The sequence below is a fragment of the Panthera leo genome, chromosome C2, assembly GCF_018350215.1.
Source record: "Panthera leo isolate Ple1 chromosome C2, P.leo_Ple1_pat1.1, whole genome shotgun sequence".
NCBI lineage: Eukaryota > Metazoa > Chordata > Mammalia > Carnivora > Felidae > Panthera > Panthera leo.
The window spans coordinates 68,927,518-68,943,820 of record NC_056687.1 but is presented as its reverse complement, the minus strand read 5'-3'; the positions used below and the strand labels follow the sequence as shown (position 1 = coordinate 68,943,820).

The 16,303-nt window shown below is 44.9% G+C and overlaps 1 protein-coding gene across 5 annotated transcripts in view; it reads left to right on the top strand.

Moving 5' to 3' along the window:
* Nucleotides 1-16,303, top strand: part of MYLK (myosin light chain kinase) — a 278,996-nt gene that overhangs the window by 142,828 nt on the left and 119,865 nt on the right. For all 5 annotated transcript variants that reach the window (XM_042903128.1, XM_042903127.1, XM_042903126.1 and 2 more), the window contains 3 exons: nucleotides 12,126-12,174; nucleotides 13,078-13,243; nucleotides 14,178-14,343. In XM_042903128.1, the coding sequence (XP_042759062.1) occupies nucleotides 12,126-12,174; nucleotides 13,078-13,243; nucleotides 14,178-14,343 (381 nt within the window). The remainder of the gene's footprint in view (nucleotides 1-12,125; nucleotides 12,175-13,077; nucleotides 13,244-14,177; nucleotides 14,344-16,303) is intronic.

Sequence of the window (16,303 nt, the reverse complement as noted above, 5' to 3'; positions counted from 1 at the left end):
TGTTAAATGGTCTTGGAATTTAGTTCCACTCATTTCTAACTATGGGGAATTTCTCCTTTTGGAGCCTTATTTCCTTTTCTGTACACTGGAATTAACAGCTACCCCACAGAGCTGTGTAAGGATCAGTGTAGCATTGGAAAATAGTAGGTACTGGGTAAATGTAGCCTTGTGATATTTGAACCCAGTATCAACATCCTGAGCACTACTTCCAGAGAGAAATCCTTGCATGGAGAATAGATGAATATGCTCTCTCGTCTGATTGCCTGTTTGGTCACCAGGCCAGGAAACATACAACATCCTCCATGAGCACAGATGCCTTAACGATAGGACCATTCATACAATGACCTTATGTAGTGGAATGCAGCCCCAGTGTGAGCCCTGGAAAGGCTCTCCGCAGCCAGTCCTGACATGCACCCACCTCCAGGGGGTTGGTCACAGAGACTTGCCACAGAGCAAAGAAGAGACACAGTTCCTGCCCTCTGGGAGCTTTCCTTCTAGTTGCGGGGCCACAGGCCTGTTCTCCAGCACAGCTGTCCATAGAAATATAATGCGAGCCATGTATAGAATCTTAAGTTTTCTAAGCCATGTATAGAATCTTAAGTAGCCACATTAAAAAAAAGAGGTGAATTCACGCCAGTCAGAGTGGCCAAAATGAACAAATCAGGAGACTATAGATGCTGGAGAGGATGTGGAGAAACAGGAACCCTCTTGCACTGTTGGTGGGAATGCAAATTGGTGCAGCCACTCTGGAAAACAGTGTGAAGGTTCCTCAAAAAATTAAAAATAGACCTACCCTGTGACCCAGCAATAGCACTGCTAGGAATTTACCCAAGGGATACAGGAGTACTGATGCATAGGGGCACTTGTACCCCAATGTTTATAGCAGCACTCTCAACAATAGCCAAATTATGGAAAGAACTTAAATGTCCACCAACTGATGAATGGATAAAGAAATTGTGGTTTATATACACAATGGAGTACTACGTGGCAATGAGAAAGAATGAAATATGGCCCTTTGTAGCAACATGGATGGAACTGGAGAGTGTGATGCTAAGTGAAATAAGCCATACAGAGAAAGACAGATACCATATGGTTTCACTCATATGTGGATCCTGAGAAACTTAACAGAAATCCATGGGGGAGGGGAAGGAAAAAAAAAAAAGAGGTTAGAGTGGAAGAGAGCCAAAGCATAAGAGACTCTTAAAAACTGAGAACAAACTGAGGGTTGATGGGGTGTGGGAGGGAGGGGAGGGTGGGTGATGGGTATTGAGGAGGGCACCTTTTGGGATGAGCACTGGGTGTTGTATGGAAACCAAGTTGACAATAAACTTCATATATTGAAAAAATAAAAATAAATAAATAAATAAATAAATAAATAAATAAATAAATAAAAGAGGTGAAGACAATTTTCATAAAATATTTTCCTTAACCCAATATATCCAAGATACTAACATTTCAGCATATAATTAGTATAAAATTATTAATGAGATATTTTACAGTCTTCAGCCTTTGGGGTATATTTTACACTTACAGCACATCTTGATTCAGATTAATTGTATTTCAAGAGCTCAATAGCCACATATGGCTAATGCCTATCATTGGACAGCACAGCTCCAGAAGCTCCCATTTAAATAGGGATAAACAAGGCTTAGCAGGAAAAAAAAAAAAAAAAAAAAAGGAAAGAAAACCCACCTTATATGAATAAGGTGGTGAGTAGTCCTGGGCAATGACATCCACAGAGTGAGTCTAGAACTTGGGGTGGAGTGAGGGGTTATGCTGAAATGACAGAGGTGCCCCATACTTGGTGGTCTGAGTTTTGTGTTCCAGGGACCAAGGATTCACTTAGCTCATTTCAAGTAATAAAGGGTTCATTTTAAGACTTGAGCTCAGGAGCTCAGGGTAAGCCAAACTGGCAGGCCCAGAGGAAATCCAGGCCTCAGGATGGCCTATACTCACCTTACAGGATTGTTTGGTGCAAACGCAGGGACACACGAATCCCCCTAGGAAACTTGTTAAAAATGCAGGTTCTGATTCCATGGGTCTGGAGTGGGAGCCTGAGTGTCTGCCGTTGTAATCAGTCCCAGAGGATGCCCATGCTGCTGGTCCGTAGATCACACTTTGAGTAGCAAAGAAGGATTCAATTACCGATGTGATATCTTTAGCCTAATACAGTAATTCTCACATGTGAGCATGTATCAGAATCACCTGAAGGATATTTCTGAAACCACAAAATGCTAGGCCTGCCCCAGAGTTTCTGATTTAGGAGGTTGGGATGGGCTCAAGAATTTTCACTTATAACAGTTTTCTTGGTGATGCTGATGCTGCTGATACTGCTGCATACTGGGACCAATACTTTGAGAACCAGTGGGCTGCTGCTTATACCTATGGTTAGGGTACTCCAGAGAGACGGAATAGATTGTACATATATACGTGGAAAGAGATTCATTACAAGAAATTGGCTCACGTGATTGTGGAGGCTGACAAGTCCCAAGATGTGCAGTCAGCAAGCTGAAGACCCAGGGGAGCCAACCCTGTAGTTCCAATCCAAGTCCAAAGGCCTGAGAACCAGGGGAGTTGATGGTGTCATTTCAGTGCAAAGGCCGGCAGGCTCAAAACCCAGAAGAGTTGATATTTCAGATGGAGTCAACCACAGAGGAAGAACCCATGTCCCAGGTCAAAGGTAGTCAGGCAGGAGGAATGCCTCCTTATTTGAGAGAGGGTCAGCCTTTTCATTCTATTCAGATCTTCAACTGATTAGATGAGGCCCACCCACATTGGAGATGGCAACTGTTTTACTCAGGCTACTGATTTCAATGTTGATCTCATCCAAAAACACCCTCACACAAACATCCAGAATAGTGTTTGACCAAATATCTAGGCAAGCTTTGTCTCAGTAAATTGACAAACAAAATTAACCATCACACCTACTAAATACTTTATTAGAATATTCCTGAATTATTTCATGGAATCTGATTAACATATTTCTCTTTTTTAAGCTATTCATTAGGAATATCAGCTAAGTAACACAAAGCTTCTATGAGAGTTAGCAGTGGTATATGATATGGTCTGGAAAGGCAGAATGGGAACATGTGCACATAGGTTGTGAGAAAGCAGCCACAAAGCCAAGAAAAGACATGCAGAGACCAGGTATAACATAACCAGAGCTAACTCTCAAACTATCCTTCCTCCATGTTGCTGGCAAGATTAGGATTGGTCATCCTTGGGACAGGTGCCACCATGTTCCAACCTGCACTGGTACAGGGCAGGTAATGGGTATAGAACATGGCTGCAGGTGGTTGTCACTTTTGCAGGCCTGTGGTCATGGCAGGTGTCACTAGGGTGTGGCTTATACTCTGCCAGTGTGATTACAAATGGAGCCTTCTTTGACTTTTGAAAGAGTCCCAGTGTAGATAATAAATTACATGGTTATCCTAGCCACGATTGACGTGTCCGGTGCAATGGGCAGTGAGAAAGCTATAAAGGTAATGTTGAGAAATAAAGGGTTATTTTAGGAGAAGAGGAGTAGCAAGAGCAGTAGTTTCAGAGGACGTAGATAAAGTTTACTTTCGTCTCTGAAACATACATTCCAGTCCATTGACCACTCTGCATTAGAATGCAGTGAACAGTTTTGGGGGCGCCTGGGTGGCTCAGTCAGCTAGCTAGGCATTCGACTCTTGATTTCGGCCCAGGTCGTGATCCCAGGATCGTGGGATCGAGCGCCGTGGAGCTCCTTGCTGAGCATTGAGCCTGTCTAGGATTCTCTCTCTCCCTCTGCCCCTCTCCCATGTGCATCTGCTCTCTCTCTAAAATAATTTTTTAAAAATGCAAGGAACAATTTTTTAAAGTAAATTTTAAAATAACGAATACGTGTTCACTGGGGAATAGATTTGGCCAGGAGCTCCCTCCTCTTGGGGAGTTTTCTTTGAAATAAATAGGAAGGTCAAAAACCTAGCTTCCCCCCTCTTTTTTGGACCCAGCCTTGGCCATCAGTCTTTCTTCTCTCTCTGTTAGGTGCCCCATCCTTCGTGCAGATTCCTCCTCCTCTGCCTCCTTCCACTGCCCTGTGCACCACTCTGCTCCTGTCTGTGTTAGGCACTGGAGACAGAGCAGAGCAGTTCAGACAGAGTAGCTGCCTCCTTGGAGTTATTGGGAAAGAGAGACTATAACTAAGTAACAAATATAACTTTGGCAGTAGAATTAAGAGCTCCCTGACCATGTGTAAGAAAGAGGGCCAGGTAGCGGGCTGCCTGGAATGTGACGGCGGGACAAAGAGTGACCTCATGTCCTGGGATTTAAGGGAGACGAGTGGCCCTGGGAACTCAGAGCTAACCGAAGGGTGCGGGAGCTCAAGTGTGTATTCCCATTTCCCCGTCTGTCGTTACTTGAGGGCTTCTTCCTGACGTGGACTCTCTATCCCTCTGGCTTGGCCTCTATGTAATCCAAATCTGGTCCTGAGACCAGAAATAAAGCACCAAAAAATTGTGGGAGTATTTGCAGACATATTTTAGAGTGGGAAATAGTGAGACAGTTAGTGGGGTCAGCAGAGAGAGGTTATGTCTGGAGAGGCAGGCAGGACTTAGACCCTGGTGACGGAAAGCCACTGGAGGGTATCAAGGAAGAAAATAACACGATTTGATTTGGGCAAAATATCTCACTGAAGGGTGTGTGGGGGGGGGGGGAGGGTGGGCGGGGTGCAGGATGCCATTGGTTTCCTGTCTTTGAGCATCAATTTTCTGGAAATTGAGAAAACAGTTGTTTCCATTTCCCCATAGAAAGCATTTTCCAGATCCAAACTGGAGAGATCAGTGTGCTGGATCTTTTAATGGCATGCCAGCCAATGAAATGATAGAAAGCCGCTCCCCTCTGCCCCTCACCTCCACTTTGCTTGTTTAGCACTTGTCCTTTATCCCAGAAAGATACGGATTTTCCTCAGTTCCTCCCTAATCCACACCACTGGCTGGCTCAGTGGGTGCTAAGGGCTGTAGGGGTTTGCTTTGCCTTTTAGTTGCCCCTCTTCCAAACAAGGCTTGTGCTCCTGTGGTCTGCCCGGCTTTCCTCTTCCAGAAGGTCGGCCTCCTGCTCACCTCCTACCCAAGCACACTTCCCACTTGCCCCAGCCTCCCCGGCGCTGCAGCCTCCACTCTCTATACCCCCATGAAACCCCTGTCCCTCAAGCCAAGGCCCCCTGACAGTGTGGGAGAGAGAGGGTCAGGCGGCAAGCTGCTGGGAGTTTGGCAGCAGAGGGGACAGTGACCCCATGTCATGGGACCTAAGGGAGAAGAGTGGCCCTCATGACTGCTACTCCAGCTATACTGGCACCACTGACACCCGCTTTCCTGGGGGATTTTGAATTTGTAGGAAATGCTCCTGTGCCACATTTTTTTGCCACTACCCTTTTTTAGGGACAGATTTCTCAGATCCCCTTTATTTTCACATTGGATTAGATTGATGACATTATGGATTTTGAGCCCATGTCTGTTTACAGCAGCTGAGTCTTAAATCCTTGTATTCCTCAAGAATGCCTGTTGTGCCTCTCCTTGTGTGTGTGTTTGCCTGTGTGTGCTCTTATTTCTTTTGTACTATTTTTTTATATCTACATTTCCCACCTACCTAAAGATCTGTAATCGTATTTCCCATTGACATTCTGTATAAACTCAGTTTATAACACTCCCTGATGCCCCTTCCTTTTTTGTAGGAGCATATGCCCTATCTAGGGGTGCCTGGGTGGCTCAGTCGGTTAAGCGTTCAACTTTGGTTTACATCATGATCTCACAGTTCATGAATTGAAGCCCTGTGTCGGGCTCTGTGCTGACAGCTCAGAGCCTGGAGCCTGCTTGGGATTCTGTGTCTCCCTCTCTCTCTTCTCTTTCCCTGTTTGCTCTGTCTCTTTCTGTCTCTCAAAAATAAATAAAAAACATTAAAATCCAGCAGCACTTGGGTGGCTCAGTCGGTTAAGCCTCCGACTTTGGCTCAGGTCATGATCGTGCCATTCCCAAGTTCGAGCCCCACATCAGACTGTGTGCTGACAGCTCAGAGCCTGGAGCCTGTTTCAGATTCTGTGTCTCCCTCTCTCTCTGCCCCTCCCCCATTCACGTTCTGTCTCTCTCTCTCAAAAATAAATAAACATTAAAAATTATTTTTTAAATTTCAGCCAGGATTTTAAAAGCTCTGAGTTTTTGTCCATTTCTGTCTCATCAAAGTTAACAATAAAAATGTGTTAGAAATGAACATTGTTCTTTCTGCCCCACAGATCTCTTGGTAGTGAAACAGTTGTGTGTCAAGACGGCCTTGGCAGAAGCCTCACTTACTTGCTATATGGAAGAGCCACATGCAAATCATTTGGTCTCCTTTCTGCTCCTGAAGGGTGACTCCCAAACCCCCTTCACCTTGACTCCCTTTCCTCCTTTATTTTCACCCTCCCCTCTCCTTTCCCCTCTTCTCCCCTCCACAGTATTGCTAGTGCCCCTGACTGGCCCGGCTTTGTCCCTGCTGACATTGCCCCCTTTCACGGGTCTCACTCCTCCCCATCTCCGACCTGTCCCCAGCCCTTAGCCAGCAGTCCACGGCTCTCATCAGACTGTATTGAATGTGCTGACTTTGTGCTGGGCTCTCAGGGCAGCAAGAGAGTTTGGTATTGCTCTCAAGAGACTGACTTTCTTGACCTCACATTTCATTATTATATTGCAGTTATGATTCAACATGTGGGTGTATTTATGAGGTGCTGACTTTGTGCGGTGCCATGTGGGAGACAGAGTACTTTGTCGGACCCTTTCTGCAGGAAGTTGGTTGGTCAGATAGGACCTAGGCTCATTAAAAGCTAAGTCAAAGCAGAACTCCAGCCAAGGCAGCACGGGTTTATTTGCCCAATAATCGGCACATGGGCTTTGTAAACTCAGAGGAGAATGAGACCCCTGGAGGCTGAAATAGTCTGCGGTGTCTTCTTGGAGGACAGACTTGGGCGAGTCCTGGAGGAACGAGTCAGATTTAGGCACAGATTGGGATTCCGAAGATGAGGACGGGAGGAAAGGGGAGAGAGTTAGTGACACCATACACACAAGCACGTACACCACACACACACACACACGAGCACATGCACACACACACATACACAGTCTTGTGTTTTTCATTTTCTCTACCCCAGTGTCTGTAACCTGTCTTGCTTTATTATCTTCCTTTAAGGTCATTTCATGCCTTTTTTTTTTTTGTATATAACATGTCTGTTCTGCCATTTATCCTAACACTACCTTTCTTTAGGCTATATTAGCATTTTTCTTTTTATTTTTTTCTCTCTTTATTGAGAAGTAATTCTTTCTTCAACTCTTTTATTTTTCAGTTGTCCACCTGTTTACCTGTGTCCTTTCATTTTCCTGGACTGCTCGTACAGTGCTTTTCTACATCATTTGCTTTTAAATCCAAATATGCCCATGAGTCGGTGTGACCTCATCGTGTCTTCTAGTGCACCTGAGCATTTACATACTGAAATAGTCATGGTTGGACATTTACATATTGAAATCGGTATCATTATAATTTATTTTCCCTTAATATTTTAGTTGGGGCTTTATATTTATTTTCTTCTTGAGATGAAATATGGGAGTTAGCAGTAAACTTTGATTCAGGATGGCACAGGGGGCATTACTAAATATCTGTTATAAAAAATGGGCATTTTTTTCTGATAAGAACCACTGTTTGAGGGCACTTGGGTGGCCGAGTCAGGTCAGCATCCGACTCTTGATTTTGGCTCAGGTCATGATCTCATGGTTTGTGAGATGAGCCCAGTGTCGGGCTTTGCACTGACAGCGTGGAGCCTGCCTGGGATTCTCTCTCTCTCCCTCTCTCTCTGCCCCTCCCCTCGTCTGTAAGTGAATAAATAGATAACTTCAAAACAACAACAACAACACTGTTGTAAGCAGTCCTTAAAATCCACTCTGATGTTGCCTGCAAAGTAGGGCATCTGCTCCCTGGTTTGCCTAGAACAATCCTGGTTTACTTTTGTTGTCCTGGCAGAATTATTACTTATGTCACTTCCAGTGCAGAGAGTCCCTGTCTGGGTGATAGTTAAATCATCACGTATTTTGGAAGCATCACTTCTCCTTGCCATCTTGATCACATTACTCCCCTTGTCGGTAGCATTCTCTGTCTCAACCCGGTCTTTATGTGTCCTTTAACAAAAAAACCCTCGTTCCCTCCACTGTTGAACTTTTCACTCCTAAAACCTGCCAGCGTTCTCTTTTACTCGTCCTTGAAAAATCTAAGAGAACTGGTTCAATATTTTCAGTGCCTTGGCCTTTTCTTCCCCCCTCGCTAACTCGATCCTGTCTTCATCAGTTCTCTTAACCTACTCTTCTATTTTTGGCATTTCCATCCTAATCCCCTTTCCACTTATTTTCTTCCCTAGCCTTACTGTTCTGCCAGATTTTCATACTTTCACAAAATTAATTTTGCCTTATCTGACAACTTGCAACTTCAAATTTTTGCCTATAAATAGACCTTGTTGGTTATTTTAGCCCACATTCTCTTTTGGTTTTGATGTCCACTCTCCAGTGTTAACTCACATTAAAATAAGCACTCCGTTCCATTTCTAGCTGCCTGCTTGGTGTGTTACCTTTGGATCATACCATAAACTGCTCTCACCCTGATATAAAAGTTCCTCCAGACAGCATTCTTTTGCTGTTCTTTTAGGCAGTGCCATATTTTTGCTCTATTTTTTTAAAGTAATACAGGAATTTTAGCCTTTGGATTAAGATGTTTAGCTCCCGAGAGTCTTAAAAATGCTTAGTCTATTTTTTTTACTGTGGTTAAAATACACATCAATTTACCATTTTCATCATTTTAAAGTGAATTCAGTGGCAATAAGTACATTCACCATATTGTGCTACTATCACCACCATCTAGTTTTCATTTTTTTAATGTTTATTTATTCTTGAGAGAGAGAGAGAGCAGGGGAGGAGCAGAGAGAGAGAGAGAGACAGATTCCAAAGCAGGCTCCAGGCTTTGAGCTTCAGCTCAGAGCACGACACGGGGCTGGAACTCATGAGCTGTGAGATCATGACCTGAGCCAAAGTCGGACGCTCAACCAACTGAGCCACCCAGGCACCCCACCACCATCTAGTTTTAAAACTATTCATCATCCTGAACAGAGACCCCCCCTCCCCCCGGCATCCCCACTGAGCAGTTACTCCCATCTGCCTCCCCCAGGCCCTGGAGAGCCACTAATGTGCATTGTCCCCATCCATTTGCCTCTTCTGAACATTTCATATAAATGGAATCACATATATTTTTTTGAGTCTGGCTTTTTTCACTTGGCGAATTTCCCCAGAGTTCATCTGTGTAGTAACATGTAGCAGTACTTTAGTCCTCTGTATGGCTGAATAATATTCCATTCTAGGAATAGACCACATTTTGCATATCCATTCATCAGATAATCAGTCTAATTTTTATCAAATCTTTGCTCCGAGATGAAATGAGTGATACAGTAGCCTGATGAGGGCAGTGAATGGTACATTGATATTTTTCAGAGGGCGTCTCAGCGATTGGGTATGTGGCTAATACCATGGTGCTTAGCCGATAGTAGTCTGTTGGGGTAGCAGAATCTTTTTCCTTTTTTGTCTTTCTTTCTCCATCTGCCCCTTCTTTTTTCCCCCCCTTATTTTTGGTAACTAGATTACATTTTGCTTTTTCTTTACCATTATATTTATAGGTTTCAAAAAATACAGCTGAATAAATTACTCATAGTTCTCCCACCCAAAAATAATTACTATTAATAATATTTTGATGTATTTTCTTCTGGTTGTTTTCCTGTGCTTGGATGCTTTATTTTTTCCTTAAGATCACATTGAGTTCATAATATTGTAGGATGCTCTCTCTCTCTCTCTCTCTCTCTCTTTTTTTTCCATAAAGTTCATTTATTTTACAAGAATTTGAATCCTACAAGGATTTGGGCACTGTTCTGGATACTTCTGATGAATGAATAAGAAGTTCTGGTGGGGAGGGGCGCCTGGGTCACTCAGTTGGTTAAGTGTCTGACTTTGGCTCAGGTCATGACCTCACAGTCTATGAGTTCGAGCCCCACATGGGGCTCTGTGCTGACAGCTCAGAGCCTGGAGCCTCCTTCGGACTCTGTGTCTCCCTCTCTCTTTCCTTCCTCCACTCATACTCCGTCTCTCACTGTCTCAAAAATAAATAAACATTAAAAAAATTAAAAAAGAAGAAGTTATGGTGGGGATATGGTTTGGGAGTCATCAGCTTATAAATGATATCTAAAACTTCCTGTGGTGGGGGGGGGGGGTAGGGAGGGAGAATCAGCAGTGCAGAACTAGGACCCACTCAGCCATGCGGGCCCTCCCACGTGCAAAGGTGGAACAGAGAAGGTGGTTGACGAAGAGTAGGCACCTGGCAAAAGCCAGAGGGTCTGGAGGAGCATGTACTTGGGAGTGGAATAGCCCCATGTCAAATGCTGTTGAGCACCTGAGTGATGGGGGACAGAATTATCCATTGCGTCTGGCAAGACAGTAGTCAGGATGAGTTCATTAGAGTACAGAGGATCACAGCCCACCCAAGTGAAGTATGCCAAAGAGCAAATGATAAAATACTGCAGTGTATTTCTGCATGTTTCATATATTCTTAAACATAGTTTTATGGCAGAATAAGATGTTCAGTTGTACACTTTACTTAACCACTTATTATCTTCCTACTGTGTGACATTTATAGTTTCTAATTTTTACTGTTACCAAGAAGACTGAAATGAAAAGCTTTGTAAACTTTCTTTTCTACTTTTAGCATCACTTCCTTTGATTTGGAGGCACAGAAAGGAAGGTGCTGGTCTAAGACCAGAGTCTCTTTAGAGCTTATGATTCTTATTCGCTCTAATACTTTCAAAAAGGACTGAATGGTTTGCCCTTCCTCCAAAGGTGTCTGAGGGGCCCCAGCATCTTGATTGCAATTGTCAGTTGGGTCCTCCCAGAACAAGTTTCTCCTTTTATCTGCTTAGAAGTTCTTTTAACCTTGAATAGACTATTGAATGGCAAGAACCAAACTGACATTATGGAATGAAAACTATACACAATTCACTGAATAGTTGTGTTAAACAGAAATACATGTACAATAATTGACAATCCACTGGAACCATAACTTACATGAGATACTGGTGTTAGCTGTTAATCCTTTTCCACGAAGGTTCATTCATCCGTAAACCTGATACGGCCAAGGGAAATACGCAGTCTCCATTCCCGTGTTCCTATGCCTTCCTACAGATGTGATCGGTGCTAGAATTTAAGGAAGTTTACCCCTCTTCCAGTAAACATCCTGCAGATTTCCCATTGCAGCTGCCTGCTGATATTCAGGGAATGACTTCCACACCTTCTATGTGTGCCTTGGGCAGGGTTTTATAAACATTCCCAGGTTGTGGCAAAAAGAGAACAACTTCCAGGCTGATCACTGTCTCAGAAATGTCCTCCTTTCCCAAACCTCCATATTCCTGAAAAACACCCCACCACTTTAAGGTCACTTCCTGGTCACATTAGGAGTTGTCCCTCCCCAGTAGCAGCTGCCTGACTGGGTTTGCTATTTAACTACTTCCTGTCCACCTTACCCAGGACCTGTAGTATCCACGGTGCTGCTGATGCAGATTCTGGTGAGGTGCTGGCGGCAATGTTGATTGTATCAAATGTGAATAGATCTAGTGCGAGAGATGCGTGTGCATCTCCTTCCCTTCCACAGGCTCATCTTCTGGAGAGGTCCTGGATCGCCAAAGATAATCCCCTAAGTAGAAGGTCCAGTGGCATGGGATAGTTCAGCAGAATGGTTGAGTGTTCTACAACAGGCACACCCGGATGCATTTCTGCGCTATTACTGGCTCTGTGACTTGGGCGAGCAACTTAACTTTTCTAAATCTCTTTTTTCTCGTCTGTTTAAAACATAGAAGGATAATGTAGTACCAGCCTCCTTAAATGATGTTATGTCAAGTGCCCACCATAGTGCCTGGCCCAGGACAGGCTCAGTCGGGGTGAACTGTTTCTGTCAGTATCCCATCCCCACTCCTGTTGTTGACTCTTCTGACTTTCATTGCTCTGAGTTGGTGGCTCAGACCCGACTCTTCAAGCCTCTCTCTCTTTGTTTTCTACTTGCAGGGACCTTTGTGAAGAAGCACAGTCAGCCTGTTGTTTCCAAAACCTTGGGGTAAGTTGTGGAATATTCAAACCAAGGGAAGGGCCAGATTGGCTTTTCCTGCTGACCTGGCAGAACCAGGTCTAGGGTGTGAGTATTCTTAGACATCCTGGGCTATAATAACTTAACACAGGAGCCTACAGGGATGTGAGGTGGCCCTCACACAATGCCTGTGGATAGCCCCTTTGACTGGTTCAACTGCTAAATGCTGAGGAAGAAGTGGCCATAGTCTGCAGGGATCACTGACAATCAAGGCAATAGTCAGAAGATGTAAGTAAGCAGACCTAGAAGAGGCAATCAATATGTGACACCTCTTATGGAAAGTAAACCTGTATTGGTAAAGATAAGTAACAGTTGCTGCTATAACAGACAAGCCCCTAAACTTTAATGGTTTAATGCAGGGAAAGTTGATTTTTTTTTTTACTCAAGCAAAGTCCACTTAGATATTCTTGAACAGGTGGAAAACCTTGCCATCATCTTTCAGGGACCCAGGCTCCTCCCTTCTTATGGTTCCATCATCTCTTGGCCTTGGAGCTTCTCTTGGGTCTTCTGCATCCAGAGAGAGAGTGTAGAGAATCTCACAGGAGGTTTTTGTGGGTTGAGCTGAGAGGTGGCAAACGTCACTTCTGCTTGCAGTCTGTTGGCCAGAACCCAGGCTTTTGGCCAGAGCTCAGTAGAATTCAGGTATACCTTACTTCAAGGGAGGCTCTTATATTAAGTCTGGTTGGATGTTCAGGAGGTAGAAGACATAGGCTTTGGTGCCACAGACGTTTCCAGAGGGTACATGAGAAATGTGTTTGAGGCACGGAATTGGGAAGGTTGCCCTTTGCTGGTATCTGACCCAACTTAAGTGATGGGGGTGGAGGGCAGAGAGAATATCTGAATTGCTACTGCACTCTGCTGATTTCTTTCCAGGGACAGATTTGCAGCCCCCGCGGTGGAGACCCGTCCCAGCATCTGGGGAGAGTGCCCACCGAAGTTTGCTACCAAGCTGGGCCGAGCCGTAGTCAAAGAGGGACAGATGGGACGGTTCTCCTGCAAGATCACTGGCCGGCCCCAACCCCAGGTCACGTGGCTCAAGGTGAGGTTTTATCTGCCCCAACTCTGGCCCAGGCCTGGGGACCCTGAATGTGGAGGGTTAGACCCTTGGACCGACAGGAGTCTGTCTTTCCAATCAGTTCCTTCTGTTTCAACTCTAGTCGTTCTCTAGGGTTCTCTGTAGGTCAGTAGTCATGCTTCTTCTTGCCCCTATTTGGACACTCTGCCTCTGTTACTCAGCCATCAATGTCCTATAATCCATATACTCCCCAAATAGCATTAAACTTCTGAGTCAGTGCAGACATGACCATGTCAAGAGAGTGGAATTTGAAGTCATGAGACTAGGTTTCAAGCCACAGCTCCGTCATTCGTGAAACATGTGATGCTGGGCAAGTCATTTGTCTCTTGGAACCCTGGTCTCCTTATCTGTGAGGCAGAGATGATCCCACCTATCTCAAAATACTGTCTGGAGTGTTTCATTCAGGGCTGGACAAGGTGAAGGCAGAGCAGAGGAGAGGGGGATCAGGGCCTTGAGGAGATGTGGGGAACATTTGGGGTCAAGGCCTGCGAGAGTCGCTTTCATAGATGGAACTCCTGGATGAAAATGAGTGATGGGACACTTTTAGCTATTTCCTAATTCTCCTGGACTGACCCTGGAAAAAGAATAAAGGAGAGGGAGGCAAAGCAGAACCAAAGTGAGGAATGTAGGATGTCCTAGGCTCCTTTGGAACTAGGGCTCCTTTGGAACAACTTCCATATGCCTGCTCTAAGCTGGACCTGATGCCGCACCACACACATAGACCTCAAGTCAGGGCCCTTGGATTGTCCAAGGACGACTCTCTGAGCACGTTGACAGAGCCCGGAGCAAAGGGTTCTGCCTGTGCCTGGCGTCTGTCCCCCCGGGATTGGCAGGAGGTAGGATAGTGCCAAAAGGTAAACAGGTTTCTCTGACCAAACTACCCTCTGCCCATCCACAGGGAGATGTTCCCCTGAAGCCAAGTGCCCGTGTATCTATGTCTGAGAAGAATGGGGTACAAGTTCTGGAAATCCATGAGGTCAGCCGAGATGATGTGGGAGTGTACACGTGCATGGTGGTGAATGGGTCGGGGAAGGCCTCCATGTCGGCCGAGCTTTCTATCCAAGGTATCGACTGGTGGGCGGGCCAGTGCAGAAGGCCCCTCCTAGAAGGAGCTGCTGTTCATTACAGATCTGTGTGACACTGACCCGCCCACATACCCATGCCTTCCCTAGGGGCGAGATCTTGAACTTAGTCACTGCACTGTGCCCCACGCCTGTGTCTGCAGCCTTTTCTTCTTGCTCAGACTCCTTTTTGTATCTCTAATTGCCACTGGAAAAGTCAACGTTGCTCATGTCTCACCATCACCTCAACTTTAACCTGCCTAAGATTTAACTTATCATCTACTCTGTCCTTCTCTTCAAGTCTTCCCTCAACTTAACTCTTTCTACCCCTGGATTCTGCTTTTCCTTCTCACCCGGGCTGGGCATTTCAGCATCTCCTTTGACTCTTGCCTCCTCCTTGCTGTAGGCATCAGCCCCTATCAGTTCTCCCTAGGAAATCTCTTTGAATATGTCTCCTCTTTGCATTCCCTTTGCTCCACCACATCCAGCCTGTGGAAGCAGGAGTGTGGGCAGGGAAAGGGATTGGCATCACTCCGCAGAGTGGGAACCTTGAGCAAGGTGGGATTTGGGGGGGTCAGGGAGAGAAATGACCTTCAATCTCCTCTTCCTGTCTCAGAAACGATTCCTCCTTGCTCTCTTCACCATTGATGTCTCAGGTGTTTTTCTCAACTCACAGAGAGTTCTACGTTGCAACCCAGGACATAATATATATATATATATATATAAACATATCAAACCGAAACAAGTTTCATAAAACAGTCCTGAGTTGTACTATGTACAGTATGTGCTGGTATTCTCTATTCCATCCTATACTATCAAAAGTCCTGGTCCTGAAAGAAGTAGACTTTACAGCTCACCATGGGATGGAGACTCACTGTTGGACATTGAGAAGAGTGATTTAACCACTCCCTCTACCTGCCCTAGCACTGAATTAAAGAACTGCTCCCTTCTCAGATTCTTAATGGCAAAATGATATGTTGCCTGGGATATGTTTTAAGATACTCCCGGGGGAACCTGGGTGGCTCAGTCGGTTAAGCGTCCAACTTCGGCTCAAGTCATAATCTCATGGGTCATGAGTTTGAGCCCCATATCGGGCTCTCTGCTGTCAGAGCAGAACCCACTTCAGATCCTCTGTCCCCCGCTTTCTCTGCCCTTCCCCTTCTGGTTCTCTCTCTGTCTCTCTCTCAAAATAAATAAATAAACTTATTAAAAAATACTCCCAGAAGAAATTCCTCTAAAAACCAAAACAAAAAGGGATAAGAAAGACTGGTAAAATGTCACTATTTTTTAAATCTGAGTGATGGCTTTCAGAGTTTGTTATATCCTCTCTACTAGTGTATGTTTTGAAATTTTCCATAGTAAAATTTTAAAAAAACAATGTGGCAGGAAAAAATATATGGTATTTTTTTCTCTTTGAAGAACTGACTGTATTTTTTTTTCAATGTTTATTTTTGAGAGACAGAGACAGAGTATGAGCGGGGGAGGAGCAGAGAGAGAGGGAGACCCAGAATCCAAAGCAGGCTCCAAGCTCTTAGCTTGTCAGCACAGAGCTGGACGCAGAGCTCAAACTCACAGACCACAAGATCATGACCTGAGCTGTTGGATGCTTAACCGACTGAGCCACGCAGGCGCCCCATCCCTGTATATTTTTAAAGCAAGTATTTGTGAAAACTGGTCACTTTGGGAGGTTTGTTTTCTAGGGCCATATGTAAGTTAAACTGTTTGGGTTTGAACTTTTCAGATGTTTATTTTTGTTTGTCCCATAATTGGTTTCCTTCTGTGGCTAGTGAACAGGACAGGTCCCGTGGCGCAGAGTATGGCCACTGAGACCACCATAGATGGCCCAGGGAAGCCCTGGAAATGTTGACATTGTCTCAGGGGAGGGCTCAGAGGAGCTCATCAGATCCACCTGAGTAGTTCAGGACCAGGAAGCTGAGGGAGTGAGGGAGGTAGGAGTGGAGGT